The 22750-nt window shown below is 46.4% G+C and overlaps 1 protein-coding gene across 9 annotated transcripts in view; it reads right to left on the bottom strand.

Annotated features, from left to right (window-relative positions):
- The window catches only part of pde7a (phosphodiesterase 7A), a 31700-nt gene extending 10378 nt beyond the window's left edge, over positions 1-21322 (bottom strand). For 3 of the 9 annotated variants that reach the window (XM_018744304.2, XM_018744305.2, XM_018744306.2), the window contains exon 1: positions 20204-21322. In XM_018744304.2, coding sequence (XP_018599820.1) covers positions 20204-20341 — 138 coding nt within the window. In that variant the 5' untranslated portion in view covers positions 20342-21322. The other 6 variants (XM_018744311.2, XM_018744312.2, XM_018744307.2 and 3 more) reach the window with 4 other exon arrangements.
- Positions 21323-22750: the final 1428 nt, after the last annotated feature.

Below are 22750 nucleotides of genomic sequence, written 5' to 3'. Positions count from 1 at the left end.
GAGAGAGAGAGAGAGAGAGAGAGAGAGGGAAAACCTTGTTCCTCCTACAGCGAAGAGCAGACATCCTAGAATACCGTGGTCCAACAGGCTGTAACAGACCACAGGCAGCAGAAGTGCCAGTTGAACCATTTACTCCAAGCAACCCACCAAAGTCCTTTGGAGTTGTTAGGGGTGTAAGAAGCGCTGAAAAGACCTTGCACAAAAGAGTACAGCAATTATACCGTGATGTGTCCTTATATTCTTAGAACGGATTTACATTTATTCATTCTGCAGATACTCGCCTTTTTTCCCCCAAAGCAACTTAGCAAATCATGGCGTACAAAAGTGCAGTCCACAATAGCTTATGATACACACACATTGACGGAGGCTGCCCAGCATCCCTCTTTTTCCCAGCTCATAATTAAATAAGTAGCTGCCTATAGACTTGCAAGTCCAACAAGAAATATAAGCATGATAGTGAGAAATGGTGTGGTGGAAATCTATGAAGCTAGAGGATTGGGTCCAAAGGAGACCTTTCTGAAACGCTTGAAAGGATCCAGAGGTTCCGAGGGACTAAAAACTACGGACGCATTTCTCTTACCCTTTATAATCATGTTTAGGGATCTGCTTAGGGATCTATGGCTGTATTGACCAGCTGAGGAACAAGAGTGTCTGTCCTGGCAAGAGGACTGGAGGTTTAAATCCCAGGAATGTTATATGGTCCAGCAAAAAGCGTTTCAGCCAAATATACCCTGGTGTAAAGGTCATTAATGCACAGAAGGGAATCAGTATTCAAGTGGAACCAGTGGTGTTGCACACCTGTTACCTGGAAACTACAGTCATGGATGTAGATATGAAGAATGGGCCACATGAATGCAGGAGGGGGGAAAAAAAAAAAAAAAAAAAGGCAGAAATACATAAACTCTGAAAATAGACTGAGATAAAAGCATCTATTAAATATGAAATAGATTGTTGCTGGGATCGGACAGCTTTAGCTGAAGTTCAACCTTAATGTCGACAGTCCATTTTCTGATGGTCCATTATTTGAATTGAGTGTGCAAATGGATAAAGGCAGGAAAAAGGCTTAAATAAATAAATAAATAAAATCGGATTGAACCGGTCCAATCCGTGCAAGCTCCGTTTGGCTCAAATAAACCGGTACGCACATGCATGAGATACTCCATCAAGACACTTGAAGACTGAAGACTTTGTTCAAAGTCTAACAGATCCTTCCAAGTGTCAAGTTCACGGCTGCTAGATGCCCTTCTACCCATGTCCTGCACCAAAGACGGTGCGCAGAAATAAGGCATAAAAAAAAAAAAACAGCATACATGCAGGCAGTGGTGGAAAGGTAAAAAAGAACTTGTTAAAAAAATAAATAAATAATAATAAAACAAACAACCAAACCTTCTCAAAAAGACTGCCACTTCCTGCCATTGTTCTTCGACAACTCGGTACCTTCCTGTGTCAAACTCTGAAGTCTCGACAGTTTGTACGCGCTTACGCCGTACCCTTAACCAAGTACGCCACCGTAGGTCTGCGTTACTCAAACAGCATTTTTGTGTCACGGGTCTCCACCTGGGACCTTTTCAGGTGGCTCCCCCCCCCACCTCATTTCTCTGACCACCTGTACCACATACAGGTGGTCCCCAATGTACGATGGCTCGACTTACGAGTTTTTCGACTTTACGATTGTGAGCTGGCAACAGACGTTCAGTAGAAACCGTACTTCGAATTTTGATTTTTGATTTTTCCCGAGCAAGCGATATGCGGAGCGATGCTGTCTTGCGATGCCGGGCAGCGGCAGCGACCCGCATCTCCCAGTCTGTCACACAGAGGTGTGTATTAGGTGTATTAAATGCATATTCGAGTGACGATATTTTCGACTTACGATGGGTTTCGCGGAACGCAACCCTGCCCTCCACCCCCCAAACCAGCTGGCAGTGGCTCCACTCCAGGCCTGCTGCTCACACAGGCAGCTGGGGTGTCCCCAAGTGACACCGCGTTCACGTTATGACGTCAATTGGCTGAACCAATTTGCATACTTGATTTTTTACCCATTACCAACCCATCTCCATCCCCCACAGCAATCATTCTGAAAGCACACAAATGCTTTAAAGCTACACTTCCTCATGACTGTAATAATTTTTAATTGCAGTCCAAAGTGAAATCATACCCCAGTGTTATTCTATTTGGAAATAACCTCATACTTAGGGTGGTGGAAAAAAAAAAAAAAAAGGCACTCGAATGAGGGATCGAGATACATCCGAAGCACGCAAGAGCTGCCCGACGAGCAAATAAAACGTAGCGTGCGGTAACGTAAAAAGAACTTCGCTACAGGCCGCCTTGTCCGGGACAAAGCCGAGAGCCTCCACCCACCGTGATGTATTAAAGGTCTTTATAAATTACAGCCCGAGCCCAACGCTGTTCATCTGCACCTGCAGCGTTGAAGAACCTGTAAGCCGTAGCTTCGCATCTCAAGGAAGCGCTGTTGTACCTTCGAGGCTGAAACACGAGCAGAACTGCATACCCCTACATCAAAACAAAGAAAAATAAATTAAATCATAAAACAAAACCATGCAAGCTGCTCTTCATTAGGGATTCCACGAAGCAGAGCTCCCATCCTGGACGCAACGGAGATGATCGGCTAACCGCCGAAGCAGGGCAGCGCCAGACGCACCAATGTTTGCACACATCAGCTCTGTTTATCGTGTGAGTAATTGCATTCCTCACGGGGACGGAGCGCTGTGTGATGAACGGCCCTCTGTGCCGTATCGGCTATGCTCAAACGCCACCGCCGCCGCCGCCGCTGCCAGCCTCTGCAGACGGAATGGGGGCAGGGATCTGTGTCACCGTTCGCTCCGCTGGCCACTTTGAGCTCCAGAATAAAGACAAAAAAAAAAAAAAAATGAAAGGGGGGGGGGGAATTAAAGAGTTTTTTTTAAAATAAAATTTTTAAAAAAAAAAAAAAAAAAAGTTTTTGAACTCACCAAGCCAATTCCAAATAAGCCACAAAGACTTAAAATTTCGTTGCTTAGCAGAAATTTTAATCCAAAGTTATTTTAGCCATTAGGATGAATGCGGGAGCTACCATTGTCTTCTGGTCAAGGGTATTAACAGTAGCAGCGAAAAAGGACCTGAGTGAACAAGCTGAAGATTGTAAGTACACTTACACCCCGTTATTCTGTCCTATTTCATTCCTGAAAAAGGACCAAATGTTTAAAAACCAGAAAAATTAAGTATTATTTCTATACATTATGGAAAACTTTGAATTCATTCCAAACCCTCTTCCCAAGTTCACCCCAAATTAACTGATGATTAATTAATTAATGATGCCCAACAGCACAAGGAAAATCATAACAATTGTACTTTTTTTTTTTTTTTTTTGGTATAGACCCTTTCAGGCTTGCACTGAAAAGGCAGTAATGAGTGGATGGCTGGATGGAGGTCCTTCACCACCACACCTCCAGCGCTTCAGATTTACTCGCCCGAGTTGCCCCTTTTCCCTGTAAATGGCGTGGAAAAAACATGGCGGGGAACTGTCAGGCAGCAGATGGCATGGATCTCGTAGTTCAAGACAAAGTGTAAGACCCCCTAGCAAACTGTATGTACCACTAGTGAGGAGCACAAGACATTCAGCTCCTCGGATTATGCCTTTCCGTCAAGAGATGGGTGATGTTCCCAGCTCAACATGTCCCTGTGGGCCATGTAGGAACAAAACAGACCAAAAAAAAAAAAAAAAAAAAAGTCTTATTATACAGCACCAGTTAAAAGTTTGAGTACATCTGGGGCACGGTGGCACAGCAGCACAGCGAGTAATGCTGCAGTTTCACAGCACCTAGGTGGTGTGAGAAGATGTGGGCTTGATCCCCGCTCAGTCTGTGTGGAGCTTGCATGTTCTCCCCGTGTCTACGTGGGTTTCCTCCCACGGTCCAAAGATGTGCTGTTCAGGTTCCCCCATAGTGTGTGAGTGAGTGACAAAGAGAGTGTGTGTGTTCCACCGATGCATGGATGAGTGACCCAGAGTAAGTAGTGTATCCAGCAGTGTAAGTCACCTTGGTGAATAAGGTGTGTAGGCTCAACACTACATAGAGTTCATTGGAAGTTGCTTTAGAGGAACGTGTCTGCTAAAGAAATAAATGTAGATGTAAATGTGGGCAACAGATGTATGAGATGAATTGGACACAAGAGAGGAAATGAGTAAATGCAACCTGCATGTCCTACATCTCGAACTTGATGCAGCAGGTGGGTTATATCAGTCTACTTCCTGTCCAAAGTTGTCAACTAAATATTTTGTGGAGGCTTAGTTTCCAGCAAGTTAACTCATGCACGACGCTGGTACTGAAGCCAAGCTTTCATTGTTTATGCACACACGCAGCAGAAACGGACGTTCAGCCATCCAGCGTACATGTGGCAGGAGGAGCACGTTGGGTTCCGGATTACGTAACAGCAACAGGCGCACGGACATTGACCGGGTCATGGAAACCCTCCGACGAGCTCCACTATCGCATTTGAGCATCGGCGCTTATTTGCCGAAACACCTTCAACTCAGACCAACTCCACCCACCCTCAGCCACTTCCCGTGGTTCTGTCAAATGAAGAAATGTTTATACTATCACCTCAACAACAACAAATCAAAGCAAGCACAATTTCTCCACCAAACCTCTGATTTGGTACAACACAAGAATCAAATACAGATGGCCCCCAACTTACGATAGGGTTACAATCCTTAAACCCATCGTAAGTCGAAAATAAATTTAATACACCTAGCTTACGGAACATCATCGCTTCTTATCCTTTAAGATGGTCGAGATCGTCGACTGCAAAAGCCCAAGTTCGCGTGCGATGGCCGTTAATGTGTTGTCTTCTAAGTGTGAATTAGTCATTACAAGTAGTCAGTTCCCACGAGTCCAGGGATCTCAAACGCTTTCGTGCGGATGTGTATAATCTAACTTATAGTTCGATGTAACACACAAGGCTGAGAGCAAGATTTATTTTCTGAGGGTTGTCCATGATCCATGCCATGGCATCTAAAAAGCAGCCAAACTTCAGAGCTATGGGCTCCTCTGAAGCATCCGTTTGGCTCGCCGCCACGGTCTTTATACTTGGCATCATGTTCGTGAGCTATTTGGTCATTGTGATCGTTTCTTCGTACTGGTACGAACTTACTACGGACACGGTTAGGGTAATAAAAAGCTGGGGAGACAAGATGACAACTGCTCCACGTGTTTATGGGATGAATGAGTCAAAAAAGTGGCACTGAACACAAGTCTGTGGAGCCGGATGATCTTCGGTGATTTTAAATTAATTTTAATTCAGCTGGAAGTTTTTCAAACGCAAAAAAGCACCGCCCCATATGGTTAAAGTGATATCCGAAGCGCCTACGGTCCAACCCACAAATAAATCATGGGGCATTTGTATTATGAAGTTATTATGACTTGGGGTGTAAAATAAATGTAGAGGTATGACTAGAGCAGGATGGGAACAGCCTCCTAAATGTAGTTTCTTCCGTAAAATGAAGAGCCGGTGGATTTTTACTCTCCGCACAAGGGAGTGACGTCATTCTGAGTATAACCATACCACAAAGCAGAGCCTGGGGGGGGTCAGAGAAATATTTTCTACCAAACAAATCCTGAGGACTTCCAAGAATTATATTTTGTGCTGACACTTCTCAAAACAGCAAGAGAGTGAGAATTCTGGACTCGCTTTAGCCTCAATAAGACCTCATTCAAATTCTATATTTTCCTCCTACCTGAAAGTTATTTTACATTCTTTCGCAAAAGGAGCATCCGATCATTTGAGCATTCCCTCGAAGCGTGAAGAAGCATCGCCCCAGCCCCTTTTTTTTTTTTGGCACCGCGTTCAACGTTGAGGTGCATCGCTGCCGTAGAGGCGTAGCAGGACGTCCCCCCCCTCCCTCCCTCCCCCCCGCTCCCCTCCCCTCCCCGTCACACCCTGCCGAAAGGCATCTGCAGCTGCCATGTGACCGAAGAAAACCACGGCCCGAGGACTAACATGCGAGGTAAAACAGGGTCTCGGGTGACGATATGCCAAGATCACACATGGCGCACCGCACTTACACACATCACGTGCAGACGCCGGAAAGATGCGAAGATTCATTTGCGGCCGGTGATCCCCACCAGGGCCCGATACACGACCGCGCCGGTACCTCGCGGGGCAGCCACCCGGCAAGAAGCACAACCTCCTTCCCTGGAACCTAGGCCGGTCGCAGTCTCTGCAGTGCATGCGTGTGTGTGTTTGCGCGGGTCCCCACGCATGTGTGCGCGCATTTGCCGCAACGCAGCGGGAATCCTCGAGGCACACAAGTGGCTCCCTGCCACAGCCTTGTGCAGCTGTCCTAAGAGCTGCTGCTGTTGGCTGTGTGAGCAGCGCTGCGGTGACCCAAGCTGGTGAGATCGCCAAACACCCCCCGCCCCACCCCCCCCCCCCCCCCCCCCCCCCGCTTCCTTTTCTCACCATGGCGACGGCCAAACAGCTCCATAAACACACCGCGTGCACGCAGTCGACTTCTCAAACAAATCAGCATGTGCTGCTATGACGCATGACCAGGGTTTCATCAAGCACCCGACACATTAAAAATGTACGCTCGGTGCAACGTGATAAATATTATATTTAATATCAAGTTGCAAATGTAAACACGGCATTTCATTATTATTCATTGACATTTAATGCATATCGAAAGCCTTGGCAGCGGTCCCATTCAAATAATAAATATAATCAAATATGCTTAAGCGCAAAAACATTAATTCTAGTCCACGGAAGGTGGTCCGAGAGCGCGTCTGCGAGTCCGTGCATCTGGGTACCAACTTGCGACCCTCGCGGCTGGAGCACGAAGTCTCGCCACGCAGTCCGAACCTCAGCGCTCATTTAAACGGGCATCGGCCGCAATCCACCTGGTCTCCAGGACACTCCGCCCCAGACGGGGCGAAACAACCGAGGGCAAGTCCCCCCCACCCCCACCCCAACAGGACACACCTGTTGGTCTTGCAAGTAGTCTTGGCTAACCCAACTCCAAAGGAGGGATTCGGGACAGAGGGGTGAGGGGTTAGGGGTTACGGGCAGATCCCCCCCCCCCCCCCCCGACTGGAGGAGCACAGACCAAATAAGGTCCCCAGCCTGATTCATGATGACATCATGATGGATATCCGCTGAGGCCAAAAATAGCCCCGTCACGAGGTCTGACGTTTAATCCTGCGGCACAGAAACTCAGAACTCCACTGCAGAAACGTAACAGGCGTGCATGGCCCTAAAAGTAGGAAATTACTGCCAGGCCTGCTGCTGAAGCGCACCGCCGGTCTTGCGCGCAGAATCCCGAAAAAGAAGAACCTGCCAACAAGAAAACAGGAGAGAAACTCAATCCCGGGCGAAACGAACGTATCAAGACGTCAAAGCCTGAAAGAGGCCGAGAAAGCTCCCCGGACCCCACGCGGGAGACTGGTATCCTGAGGGCAAAGACCTACCATCACATCACCGCGACATTCAAAGTAAACGGAGCACGACGACAAGCGGAGAACTCTGGGGTCATAGGAAATCGAGTGAAGGACCCATTAACGCTTTCTGGTCTGCAGGTCGAAGTCTCGGGAAAATTCGGTATAGGCCAAATCACGTTACTCTGCATAAACCACAAACAATTTCTACTATAAAACGTGTCTTAATTACCTGTGTGTCATGATACAATACGATGAATAAACAGCAGAATGCAGTTTGCGCAAGTCCAACTGCAGGAAGTGCAATTTTGGGAACGATGTGCCCCCATCCTCAAAACGCTGACTCGCTACAAGTTTATAATTTTTAAAAAAAGTGCTAGTAACTGCACTGCATGTATGAAGTTCATTTGTTTATATAATTTTGTTTTTGGTAGGTTTGGCACCATATTCGGTTTTTTTTCTATTTCTTATGTGATGGCTACAGTATTTTATATTATCTGCTACTAAACTTGTGTTCCCACATTGAATGTAATTTCCAATTTGGTTATTACCGTAATGTGATATTTTACATTTACATAGTTAGACACTTTTCTCCAAAGCAACTTCCAATGAACTCTATGGAATGTTATGAGCCCACACACCTTATTCACCGTGGTGACTTACACTGCTAGATACACTACTTACAGTGGGTCACTCATCCATACATCAGTGGAACACACTCTCTCTATCACTCACACACTATGGGCAAACCTGAACAGCATGTCTTTGGGCTGTGGGAGGAAACCAGAGCACCTGGAGGAAACCCACACAGACACGGGGAGAACATGCAAACTCCATGCAGACTGAGCAGGGTTCGAACCCACGTCCTCTTGCACCGCCCAGGGGGGCTCTGAGACAACAGCACTACTCGCTGTGCCACCATGCTGCCCAATTCACAAGAACATGACTATCACATTAGAACAGAAGCAGCTATTTCACCCATTAAAGGGACAGCTGGTAGCGTAGTGGTTAGAGCTACAGCCTTTAGATCCAAAGGTTGCAGGTTTGATCCCCTCCTCTGGCTGAGTACCCTTGAGCAAGGTACTTACTCTAAATTGCACCAGTTAAAAAAAAAAAAATAAAAAAAAAATACTCAGCTGTATAAATGGGTAAATAGTTGTAACCTCAACATTGTAAGCCACCTTTGAGAAAAGTGTCAGCTAAATGAGTAAGTGTAAAAGTATTATTTCTCTGATTAAGAATTCTATACGGAGCTCAGTCATACAGATCATCAATAACTTAACATGTCAAAGGACAGCGTGGTGGTGGTGGTGCTGGGTGTTGAGAGTTAGGGTTTATCCCATCTTCCTGGAGAGCACTGAAGGACAAGCAACACAGATGGCCGGCATTTCAGACGTGTGACAAGGGACCGAAAGAGCAGAAGCACGGCTACGGCAAAACACAGCCTGAGCACAAACGCCATTTTATAATGAATAAACAAGGCTTCTGGACGCCCCTCGCGCAGCACTTGCCAGCTCCACTCCTAGGGAAGTGCAACAGTTCCCTCTCCGCCTCCGCTCCTCACAGCTTCGTGGAATTTATTACCTGGAAAGCGGCTCCGCTCACCTGCCCGTTCAGGTGTAATGAAAACTATTTCCGATACCTGTGGCGCCATGGGGGGACAGGAGTATCTGACCATTGGTTTAGTTCAAGCAAAGCCCAGAACGCTGACAAAACCAGTATTGAACTAGTACATAAAGGTATTGCGGGTGAACGGCCTCCACGAGGAGCTCGCTCCATCGATACCTACTGCTAGTGGCATTATGGCCTAGCCCTCTGGCCATCCCGCCACACTCCGTTTGGGGCGGGGGCGGCTATAAGTAGATTAGATTGTAGGGACAGCTGGCAGCATACTAGTTAGAGTGCCTGCCTTTGGACCCAAAGGTCAAAGGTTCGAACCTCATCTCTGGCTGTAGTACCCTTGAGCAAGCTACTTACCTTAAAAAAAAATTGTTCTAGTAAAGGTTACCCAGCTCTGTAACTGGGTAGGTAATTATAGATCGATTAAGAGTGTAAGCTGCATTGGAGCTAAATGATGTAAATGTAACTTTCTATGCAGCTACTCAAGTGATGACCATTGGTGCATGAGAATCACATGTCCAACTACGTCTTCCTCGTAATATAATGCACCCATCATATTTTCTATGAGATGTACGTCGCTTTGGAGAGAAGCATCCGCTAAGCGAATAAACGCAAGCATAAATCCACAAAGGCCTTAACGTAATCCCAGCTCCGCAGCCAGGCCGCCCCACACAGGCCCCCCGAGACCAACGTCGGAGGACGACGTCTTTCCCGAAGCGGCCGCTCGTCACCCTCCTCCCGAAGAGTCCTCCTTCCATCTGCACAACTTTGCGCCGGGGCTATAAGTAGGCAGTTCTGAGGGATCTGAACTTGCACGTTCCACATGTTCTCGGGTGCCTGGAGACACGGGTGCGTTTCGGCACACTCGTCCTTTTCCTGAACAACGGAAAAGAAGCACGTTTGCGTTTGCACAGCCTTTTCCAAGACAACCCGAGTCTGTTACTGTCTGCTCAGAAGGCCCACTGTGCCACCTGTAGCCACGTGAAAGTCTCCAGACAAACTCAACAGTCTCAGTTTTAGCCTCATAAAACAAAAACACCTCTGAGTTCTCATCAAAAAAAAAAAGAAAAAAACTTCACAGATGACGCTTTCCAACTGAGTCACATTTACACGTCAGAGTACTCAAATCCCATTAGCGGTTCTCAAGCACACCGAGTGCCACATGGCAAACCGAACACAGCTCCTTTTGTGCGGAATGGAGAACTTGTCGCACAACACGGCACAGAGCGACACCCTACCAACAAGCGACGCCCAAACCCCGGGGGTCACGTCGCTGCCGCTGCCGCCGCCGTCCCCGACGACGTTCGCCCTTGGACGAGCTGAAGCCCGCAACAGGTAATCGAAGAAGGACCAGCCCGCCCACCCGGATGCCCCATAACACAGCGCTGACCGCTAACAGGAAAGTGCGTTACAAGGGGAACAAACAACTCGGGGCCAACAGACCAAGACTGGGACTGTTTCCAGCACTGCAACAGGAAGTTGTTCACTGCTGGCACATGGTACCCACATTCACACCTTAGTGCTTCACATCTCTCTGGAGATGTGGTCTGACACACACACACAAAACCAGTAGAGGGCACAGATCATCCAAATAACCTCCACTCTGCCAAATCAGCAGGCTTTAGAAGGCAGTCCTGCAAATATAAAAATTAACTGTGGAAAACCCATGGGTTTGTTGAACACGTTGGTGTGGAGCTCAACCTGAGAAAGAGAGACACCCCAGACACTTTGAACTTGTTAGTTTCATAAAGTTTCACTGAAACTATGCGAAAAACGAATGTCGTTAGATGAACTCGAGTCCCTAAAGTGGAAATGGCCATACAAACACGACCGACGTGCAGAAATCTCACATCCCGCTAACAAAGAGAAGTGCTGCTGACAAAAGTTGCCTCCCCCCCCCCACGATCCATGTTGGCTTCAACAATCCCAGGAGTACAGCTACCTCCAGGGCCCCACCACACACACACACACACACACACACACACACACACACACACACACACACACACACACACACACACTTCATCGCTGCCACCGCTCTCCCACATGCTGTAGTCTGAGCGTGCCGCTTATCGACCAGTCAATCGCGGCACGCCGAACCCCTCAGCGACCACCAACAGAACTTCCCACCGCTTGCAAAGAGACGTGCTCCGGAGGCAGACGGCGGTGAAGCAGAGCATCGGGACGCTTCCTCGCTCCGAGCCCACGTCTCCAGGACGGAGGCGATCCGACCGTCACGCTGAAAAGTCGGTAGGAAAAAAGCCACAGCAGCCGGTTCGCCGTCGCGAAAAACTGTTGACACATGCAGAACAAACACATTTGTGAGATAAGAGAGGGAAGAACAGCAACTCTGCTGTATTTCACCGCAGTTTAATAGCCAGGCAATAATTATTTTTGTTTTCATAGAGGAACCTTAAAAGCAGACTCCCTTGAAGGGGGGGGGGGAGGTGACCCCAAAAAACTTCAGCGTTCAGCAAGTTACAAGAAACAGATTTCGAATTTTTTTTCCTTTAAAAATCAAGTCAAACCTCAGTGTAAATTCCAAGTGATGCTCTGCCTGCTTCTAACACACCAGCAGCAGCAGTCCGACAGCTAAAGACAGCATGAAGCATTAAACATTAATCAGCAACAACATGCCCAAGATTATATCAGACAAGCCTCTCAAATAACCAGCGTGTGCCTCTCAAAATCTTATCTGCCGGCTGATATATGGACCTTCGTGCCGTTAACGAGGCTATTGCAGCGAAGCCATTGGTGCCAAGTGAGTTAGTCACCTTCGACCCCTGCGCGAGAAAACGTGACTCCATAGTGACGACCCCCCCCCCCGGCAACTGCAAAGACTACGGCAGAGCCCAGAAATCGCCGATCCCATTTAGCTAACCTCGGTGAACGCGGTTTCTATAACTTCTGTACAAACATTCGTACGAGTCTCAGAAGCTAGAGAGCAGAAGATTGGCACCACTGATTATCCGATATAAATCGAAATCTGATTCCTTCGCATAAACGCGCCGCTTTGTGAAGCGGGCTCTTCTCGCAAGTCAGACGCGCGGCCAACGCAAGTCGTCCCCCCGAATAGCGCTCAAAAAACTTCTCGGAACCCCTACAGAACATTTTCCACATGTTGCATGAGGGTTAGGCCTAATCTGCTGACATCGGCAACATTTTCAAACTCTTTGGGGGGTGGTGGGCTGTGCTGTCTGCCAGGGACTGGGACTTTTTTAAAATATATACGATTCCCATCCTAAGCGCACACGAAAACCATCCTCGAAAAAGAGAAGAAGGTTCGCCGCCGCAAACTCTTCCACACCCTCAGTACACACCTTGTTTCCAAGCTCACGGGGATTAAAGCGACACCGTTTGACGCGGCTTCCTAAATTCGACGATGCCACATGAAGTACCACGCTCCTTCGCAAAATGTGGCGTCGGGGGGTGGGGGGGGGCACAGCATTCCTGGAAGCGTACCGCCGCGAACCCAGCTCCGGCCAGAGCCAGCGCCACATAACTTTTCTCTTACACCGGCACGCATGAAACCATAAGCCATGAAAAATCCCTCGCAAAGCCATCGACAACACAAGGCCAAGCTGCATGTCGGAAATTAGCGACGATTTGTCTCGGGTGGAAAGCCACAACTTGGCTCCTTACCTCCCCTTGTCGTTAAAAAGTTGGGATGAAAACAGCTGTAACTGTAAACGCCCAAACAAGCATATAAATTATGCTCTGAAATCCCGTCACATGACACACGCTCGGTGCTTTTTATCTCTGACGCTTTCCTTCAAGGCATCTTACAACGATAGGAGCTTGGCTTACAAACCTACTAACCCTTTTAAACAGCACAGCAATTTTAACGGTATCAACTCAGGACAAGTACCTTGCTCAATTACTACAGCAGGAATGGGATTCGAACCCATGTCCTTCAGATAATGGAATGACTTTCAACACGACTTTTTTTCCCCACTACACGTTACAGTTTCTAAATGGGAAAAACACTAGGGTATTTCAAATTACATCATATATGAAAATCAAGCAGACGGCTGGTAGTGTACTGCTTAGGGCTGCTGCTTTTGCACCCAAAGGTCACAGGTTCGATCCCCACCTCCAGTTGTAGTTGCCTTGAGCAAGGTACTTATGCTAAATCAGTCCAGTAACATTACCCAGCTGTGTAAATGGGTAAATAATTGTAACACTAAGTTGCTTTGGAGAAAAGCATGAGCTACATGTAAGTACTCCAACGGCTTCAGTGGTACAAAGCAGAAGTACCAAACTACTGAAGCCTTCGTACGTGTTAATCGGCACGTCTGTCTTTTGGCCGAGCATTCGTCCTCACAGCTGCTCACGAGTCACACGACTGGTTGAGGTGAGCGGGGCCCTGCGACGCAGCCAGAGGCCCGAACGGGGCCGGGCGCGCATGTTTGTCCTGGGTGCGTGCCACTTCCACGGGGAGTCGCGGGGTAGCATCCAGGAAGAGGGAGTGGACAAGCAACAAACACCCCCCCCCAAACTCAAGAGTCCACAGGAGAGAGTGGGGCCGGAGGAGACGCGCGTGTGGGTGTGCGTGTCCCCATTGGAGAGCACAGCCCCTGCCGCTCACTGCTTTGTGCACATTCCAGGAGAGGAGAGGAGGGGAGGGGGGTGTTTAACACAAACAGGTTGCAAAACGCAAAACCGCCGAGCGACTCCTTCAGAGTTCTCACCACATCCTGCAACGACGTCAATCCACCGCGGCACACGCTATCAGAAGCGCCCTTATCGCAACCCAGCGAGGATAAAAAAGGCTTCTTCAACAAAGTGAGCAACGTTTCATTTAACCAAGCTCCCAAAAACAGAGCGGTGCCCTCAGCTCAGCCTACCCTCAGTGCAAAACAAAACAAAACAAAACAAAACAAAAAAAAAAAAAAAAAAAGACGGGGGGGTCTTTCTCCAAAGGTCCTGGTTCCTACTGCACATTTTGGTCACAGACATTGTCAGGAAAGGGAGAATTCCCAAAGAAAAGGGGAGGAAAAAAAAAAAAACGTGGTATCGGAGAGTCGACAATCATTGAGGTTCCAGTGAGGAGTTAGAGTGTAGCCTGCATCTCAAGAAGTTACTGTGGTAAACGGCCGAAGAAGCCGCTATCTCACGCCCAAGGACACGAGAGACCCAAACAAGAACAGTGCACTTGAGTTCGGTGCACTTTCAAGGGTACCGTGTCTCAGGACATCAACAGTAAGTCAAGGGAAACAGGAAGCATCACAGATCACTGCTTTTTTGCAGTTATTTAAGAGAAACTGCATAGTCAGAGCTTTTTTCTCGTTAATTCAAATATATGGTTTTTTTTTTTTTTTTGGGCCATTTCATTCCAAAAAGGTTTGCGTGGCGCTTTGAGCACACTGGCTCGTTTTCACTCTTTCAAACATAACACAAGGCTTTCATGTCATCTGCCTGCAAACAGCACGTCCCTTAATCGGCTCAAGTGCGGCGCATACGCACCGTTAAAAAAAAAAAAAAAAAAAAAAAACGCAACAAACTACATGACAAAACACTGCTTGTCATTGTCTTTTTTTTTCCTGTATAATGTAATGTGAGCCGGTTTTTCTTGTGCAATAATAAAGAAGCATTGTGTTATCAAAAAAAAAAAAAAAAAAAAAAAAAAAAGGGCGAGAAAGGGAGCAAGCAAGAGTCCAACTTTGACCATCTGCGATGCAGGCAACTTGCCACACTGCCGACCCTGGAGCCAAGGCACAAGGTTCAACTGCTTCTCTCTGCAATGGCAGCCTATGGGACCTTCTCTACAAGCACAGGAACCGAGCACACGCAGATCCGAACAAGGGTTCTGGCGCTAGCTGGCTGTGCACGTGTGTGGGGAAGGAACATTTAAAAAAAAATAAATAAATAAATAAATAAATTTTTTTTAAAAAAATTAAGTACTTTTGTTTCAGAAGCACATGGAAACAGGAAACGAGGCCCTCAAGATGTCCTCATTTTTATGGATTTTCTTAAAAAAAATTTTCTGCAATATTTCTTTGGACATAATCATAAAAGCATTCAACAGTACTCTAAGGCTAGGCAGATCAAGTATATTCTGAAGAATGGGAGGGAGATGATTATTATATTTAAAAAAAAAAAATCACAATTTTAACTTGACCTCTAAGCTTTTCACACTTATGGTTTTGACCCCAGAACGCGATACAGGACAAGCACTGTTTGTCTTTTCATAAATGCAAACATCATTCTTCTCAGTTCTTATAGATTAAAAGATTGTTTTGTGTTTATGTTGCCTGTTGATAAACTGCAACAGCAACCAGAGCCAACAAGTGGCTGTGGCCCTAACCATTGCACCGTGCAATTTAAAGACCAGGATTTGACTCCCCCTCCTTCTGTACTTCCCTTGATCAAGGTACTTGCCCCCACTTGATATCATAAAATTACCCAATTTATAAATGGGTAAATAATTATAATCAGCTCAAGATACAAACCAAGATGCTTTGGACAAAAGTGTCGAATAACTACTGCTGCAATGCAAATGCAGCAAACATTTGCCTTATTTCATAAATTAAAAGTAACACTTATGCGCACTGAACTTTGTTGATGCAACTTCTCATTTGAAATTTCTCCATAAGCAGAGGTACAAATAAACGCTCTACTCTCCCTAGTCGTTGTGAAAACGGCAAGAGTGCAGCGACTAATTAAAACCAACACGCATTGCAACACGCATTCCAAAATGTGCTGCTTGTTCCCTTCTGAATGCCCACTGTTGCTCCATCTCATGAATTTGTGCCATATCATATGAAAGGTGCTTCATTGACAGAAAAAAAAGTTCAGCTATGGTCAGTGCCACGCCCTGTGGTCATGGCGCGAGGCCAGCACTCAGACAAAGGGATGCAGCAACACCACACACAGCCCAGCTCTCAGGTGTGTTTTTATGAGGTTAAATCTTCAGCAGTGTCATGACAGTGCACCAGAACAGGAAGTAAGGCCACCTCCACAGGCCCTACAGAGCCACTATTCTCTAAAGGGGGCAAGGGTGAGGATGGGAGCAAGACAGGTCAGAACGGGTCTGAATGGGAGACATGAACTTCCAGCTCCTACAGGACAACCCAAGTCACAGAGCTGCCCCTCGAATTGTTACTGATAATTGATTGCATATGAAGTGGGGTTGGGTCCATCAGCAGGTGATTCATTTGGCATAGTAAGACGCAATGTTTTACAGGGAACTGTGCATCACGCAGGGTGGGACTCAGTGAAGCAGTGTGAGGAGATGCAGCTGCCCCTCCTTTATGGATAGATGAAGAAACAGCAGCCCAGTTACTGTGGGCACAGGATCACACTCAAAGTCATTCTGATCAGCTCATGTATTTCTGCTCCCTTTGTATTACAAGCTTTTCCACTAAAATATATCCATCCATCCATCTGCTTTCAATAACTTTTGCCTAATGCAAAGTTGCAGTGGTCTAGCCTATCCTGGAAGTATAGGGAATAAGGCACGGTACATCCTGAACAGAATGCCAGTCCGTGACAGGGCAATCACACACAAGCTACTGGTGTACAGTGTCCCCAGGTCACCTGAGAGATCTTTGGATTATGGGATGAAACCCAGCTTGAAGAGGGGGGACCAAAAAAAAAGTACACTATACACACACCGAGCTAGATTGAAACACATCCAAACTCACCGCCCAAGAGCGATAAGGCACCAGTACTTTGTGTTAAAATAAAGCGAAAATGGAGTCTTATTTCACTCTCTTTGCTACACAGTCATAAGAACAAAGGACCTGGTGAGGACAACTAATCAACAGTAAATATTTCCCAGGTTTGCTGTAAAAGATCATTCCCTTTGCCAAGTCCTGCAACTTCACTGTTAAGACACAAAGCACAGATCCCACAGCTATGAAAACCTCATTATTTCCTTTTAACATTGGTATGCTTGACAAGCTAGAGCAGTCTAAACACTGACTGTACATCACTCCCGCATAACCTCCCTAGTAATGCTGTGGTTGCAGCAAACACCAAGCAGTGCCAGTCTCTCTCCATCAGCTCCAACACCCGCTGAACAGGCAACTCTCGCAGATTAGCACGGATTTAAAACTGTAGCGTAATTGATTCTGTCACAACAACTTTCACTGGGTCCCTCTCTTGGCACACAAAGCTCCTGAACATAGTCACCTTTATGTGCATGAAATGCAGTTCGATGAACAATAAGAGCATTATTCCAAGAATTGGGAGGTCACCAAAACTGCACTTACAGTACCCAGAATGCCTTTCACCAAGTGTAATTTCTCAAAGCGTCTGTTTGCATGTTTCAAGTCTATTTTTCCAGAATTCAAAAAAGCCATGTGTCCAATCTTAGGAAAACAACAGAAGCAATACTGTGAACAAAAACAATGACAAAATCTAAATCAATACTTGCAGAATATGAAACAACTATGAGCCAATTAGCAAATGGAAGGTTTGGGGTACAATCAGACTGTTTTGACAACCCCCCCCCCCAACATGGAACATAATCCAAGATCTCTACCTCCAGCTCAATTAAAATTTTACATAAAAGGGTGGTAAAACAAATATGTTCAATCTTAGACACATGAACATGTACATGACAGCAAGCATCAACACCTAGGACAATGTACAACAGAGGCACAAGGCCACTACCACACTACGCTAGTGGTAAACTTGAACAAGTCCTCCACTGTCCACATACCAGCTGGGAAAGAAGATTCCTCTGTGACACCAGGATCCACAGGCTTCCTTCTGCAGGGGGCTTGGCCTGAGCAAGCTTCTCAATGCCCTCATGGACCCAACAAAGAATTTATTGTACCAGTACAAGATCTACACATTAAATTACATGTGTGTGTGTGAGCTGATGGTTCCCAAAGGGTCAGTTAAGAAGCAGCTGCTTCTAGCAACCCTGCCATTCTGATACCAACCCACATAAAGGCGGGGCAGTGTACGTAGTATCACCTCCTAGGCATTAAAAAAAAAAAAAACCAAGGAAGGTATTCTAAGATGTCTCACAAAGCTCTGACTCAGATAAGCAACAGAAGTTCTAGGTTACACAATGGCACAGGTATGAATAACATGCCTTTTATGGAATTTGATAGGTTATCTTTAAGTTTAAAAATTTCACATATTTGTGCAAGCTAGAGTGGATTGCAAGCAAAGGTTTTAGATGCATACCCAGAAGTACATAAAAAAGGAAGAATGAGAACACACAATGCAAAGAGTTCTACCTCTGTTTAACTTCTGTTATGATCTACTCTCATGCCATTACCCTGCATTTTGTAGAATAAAAACATAAAAATGACATTGTAACTAAAATTGCTTAACTGACATCAGATTGTAATGATTACATGCTTTTATAATTATTTCATAGTAAAAACTAAGCATGATGGAAATACGAGCGAAAACCCATTTGACAAGCACCCCTTTAACTTCTGTTTAGATGTCCCAAGTTCTTTTATAAGCAGGGAGTTGTTTTCAAACAAACACATTGTTGTCATTGCTGCACTTCTTATCAATGTAGGGAGTCATCACTAAAAAATTACAGCCATTAAAACTTTCTCAATGTCCTGGCAAGCAGAAGCAGGAAAAATCACACACCTTAGTCTAGATTTATAGTGTTTTGTGTACAAGGACACGCAAGGAGCACACAAAAATCTTACACACAGGTTTCATCTGATACCAACCTATGATAAAAAGACAATAACAACTGAGGCAGCAGGCAGCATAGTGGTCAGAACTGCTGCCTTACACTCAAATAAATAAATAATCCAGGTTTGAATCTCACCTCCAACTGTAACACCCTTAATAAAGATGCTTACCCTGAATTGCAACAGTAAGTTACCCAGCACTGTAAATTGGTAAGTTGCTTTGGAGGAGGGGGGGGGAAAGAGCTACATTAACAGATGTAAAGGCAGACTGGAAGTCAGTTATTTTGTGAGAGTATCTGCACAGTATGTAACACAGTGGTTTTAATAAGCAGTCAGAAGGATGATAATGACAGTAATTCAAAGATTTAAAAAAAAAAAAAAAAAAAAAAAAAAAAAAAATCAAATGAAGGTCCAGACATACCAAATACCTTCTGACAAGGAAATCTGCAGCAATGAAACCACAAGAAAGCCAACAAAAGCTTTGCTCAATGAGTAATAGGTACCCAAGAAGTAAGCCATAGAAGTGTCCATTTAGGGTTAGACACACATGGTCTTTGCAAACACCTTAAGAAAAACATAAGATGGCTGACAACACACACACACTATTGCCAGACTCTACTTCGTCACAGATTTCAACTTATGTTATACAAATACCTCAGTCCTGCAGAGTTCATTATGGCAAGACATAAAAGAAAGTTAGACTGTTCAAAGTTTGTTGTGTTGAAGAGCCACATCAGTTCATGAAACTGTCAGTTTGACTGTGAGAAGAAAATACCAAACTCCCATACAAACAGCCCTGATGTGGGACCCGTTAACAAGGCCTAAACAGCCCATTTTTATGTACCACTGAAAATGAAAGTTAACACACAAAGCAGTCTTCCTGTGCTTCCTCAGGTGAAAATATTAGTATCACCTCAGCAGTTTCTGCAATGACTAGCTTGTCCCCGACATGGCAAACATTAGCCAGAAGCAGAAAGTGCCTGAGAGGGAAAATTAACTGTATGGTACAAACTTAAAATTACGTAAAGAACGCGTCAGTTCGATTACACACTTTGGGAACTCTTTCACATACACATAAAAAAAAAAAAACTTGGAGCCAAAGTGAGCTTTTTGTCGCCGTTTCTTTTTTTTTTTTCTCTCTAAACTCTGACGAACGCGAGACGTCAGCCGTGGCCTCGCGCCGCTCCAGAACGTTCTGCGCTCGCGACCCGCTCTTTGATTGTGCGGCTGCAGTCAGCGCCTCGCGGAGCCGCACTTCCCATAACGTCCGCGTCACGGCGATGACCGTGTACCGCACTGCCACTGGGAGAGCGGGGCACGAAAGCCTCACTACGCCACCTGCTCGTTTTCTGCGCCAAATAACAGAGCCAGCACTTGCTGCCACCCCTGGATCAGAACCGAAAGACGGCTTTCCCCTCCCGCACCCCGAAACCCCGAAGCAACACGGTGCATTATTTTAACACTAGCTCGTTTCTGTGCACGCGCCGCGGCGCTGCGTCCGCACGTGCCGGAGGACGCAGCCCCCCGCGCTCCTGGTACCTGTGACAGCTGCCTGGGATCAGGGGCGCCGAACAGGGACGAGCTGGAGCTGAAGCTGATGGCCCCCCTGCGGCTGAGGACGTGCTTGGGAACCGGCCTGTCCAGGGGCAACACCGGCAGCTGGTAACATACTTCCATTGAACAGAGTGGAGCGCCGGATCCAGATCAGCAGTTTAATTACGGAAAAAAAATAAAATCTATTAAAATATATTAACTAAAGATGAAAAATATTTCTGGAGGAAAATAGGATGGGGTGACCTAAGCGCCCATAAACAGGGAAACTTCCTTAGTGGAAATGATCAGTTCGAGCGCTGGACACACATAGTACTTTCTGTTGGCGCAGACTGACTCGGCACGGCACCGATCGCCGTCGTTAACGAAACACGAGTGCTCCTCTGGTCCCCTGGAACCGCGGCGCGTCCCATGTTCGACCGGGGTCTCTCTTCATCCGCCTCCTTTCGCCCCGTTTCCCGGCCTAAAAAGGACGAGGCCTCGATCTCCTCCGTATGTCTCTTGCAAATTGCTTCCTCATTTTTTTTTTTTTTTTTTTTTTGCTAAAACTCCTTTTCGACGCGCTTCATCGTGACTGGGCTCTCGTGTCAAAACAAAAGGCACGAGCCCACTCCAAAAAAAAGGGGGGGAGGGGGGGAGGTTAAAAATAAATAAAGTTATAACAGATCTTCAGCAAGAACGCGAAATCCCAAGCTTTTCAGCCTGCTCTGCAGCAGGAGCAATGAAACCATCAACATTTATTCAGCCCCTTTTTTCCTGTTCCCTGCCCCCCTCATTGCAGGCATGCATTGCACCCGTAATTCAGCACGCGCGTGCACGCTCACGCACACACACACAGCAGACACACACGCGCGCGCGTACGCTATTGGGCTCGCGCGAATGCAGCACGGAGTGCATCGAACGCAGAAGTGAGTCGAGCGTAAACACGGCACGAGCAACCGCGCTGCAGTGGCGTGCGCGCGTGCAACGCATATGCTGGCACAAGGCACGGGGCAAAAAAAAAAAAAAAAAAAAAAAATGAAAGAAAAGGAAACCAAAAGAAACGCGAGCTACACTAATTTCCTACCGCTACAGCGCTTCCTAAACATCACGGGCTCCTCACGAATAAACCCCACCTGCTGGAGATGGAGCTGTCAGAGCGTCTTTAAAAAGCCGTTGTTCGTGTCGTCCAATCGCTGCACACTGAGTTTTGTAACGCTCCTTTCCATTGGATGAAACGACGTTCTGGCTTTGTTACGTCGCTTGCTGTTCGGTGAACACGAAGGGTGATTCCGAGACCGATTTATGCAGCTGCCGGAGTGTGCACGGACCTCCACAAGGGTATACCTCCACGGCGGGGTTTGCCCTGCCGCCGGTCTGCATCATTCCTAGTGATTACCTTCCTTGCATGAGTCATCCGGTCTGTGCCTGAGCGGTGACTCTGTTAACTGTTCTTAGTGCTTTTGCCAGCTGAGTTATGTGGCAGAATGAGAGCCATGGAATGGGTTTTTTTGCCTTTTCTTTTTTTTTTTTTTCTTTCTTTCCCGGGGGAGCAGTTTCTCCTGTTCTGGTGAAAAAAGACACCTCTAAGATCAGAACCAAGACAGGACAGTGACGATTTTACTCATACCTTACCAGGACAGCAGGGGGTGAAGTGGTTAAGGAACTGCCAAGGTGAAGATGTTCCAGTCCAGATCACAGGGAGGGCCCTTCTGTTGTATCATGGAGAAGCTCCTTTCCCTAAATTGCCTACATTTACATGTACATTTATTCATTTAGCAGATGCTTTTCTCCAAAGCGACATACATCTCATAGAAAATACAATGTGTGTATTACATTAGGAGGAAGGGAGACAGTTGCAGACATGTGATTCTTAAGTTAGTTTCTTTCCACCATATGAACCAAAGTTCATCACACTAGTAGCTGCACAAAACTCAGAATATCGACGATTCCTGATCACCTTCCTACTATTTTTTTTTTTTTGGGAAACAAATATTTACGTACATTACAGGAGTAGCTGTGTAAAGGTTTACCTGGCCATGATCTTAAAGTTATGGTGCATGAACATTTACCCCTTACATGAACTTAAAGGATCTTGGGCAAAGTGAGTCTAGAAGAGGTGAGTTTTCAGACCCTTTTAAAATGTGGACAGAGGTTCAGCAGTTCTGAGTGAGAGGGTGACATTGTTCCACCACAACAAAGCCAGAACTGAGAACCTCCGTGCTTTACCTTTTGTGCGTGGGACCACCAAGCGGGTAGAAGTAGAAGAGCGAAATGGTCTGGTTGGCATGTAGCGAATGATCAAGTCTTGTAGATAGCTGGGAGCAGTTCTATTGATGCATTTGTAGACAATAACCGGGGTCTTGAATTTGATCCTGGCAGCTATAGGAAGCCAGTGCAAAGAAACGAGTAGAGGAGTTACATGGGAACGCTTCGGCAAGTCAAACACAACTCGTGCAGCACCGTTCTGTATCAGCTGTAGAGATTTGATGGCAGCAGCGGGAAGGCCACACAGGAGAGAGTTGCAGTAGTTCAGACGGGATGTCAAAATGGTCT

This window comes from Scleropages formosus, chromosome 9 (genome assembly GCF_900964775.1).
Source record: "Scleropages formosus chromosome 9, fSclFor1.1, whole genome shotgun sequence".
NCBI classification, from domain to species: domain Eukaryota; kingdom Metazoa; phylum Chordata; class Actinopteri; order Osteoglossiformes; family Osteoglossidae; genus Scleropages; species Scleropages formosus.
Note: the sequence above shows the minus strand (reverse complement) of the source record. Positions and strands in the feature narration are given on the sequence as shown.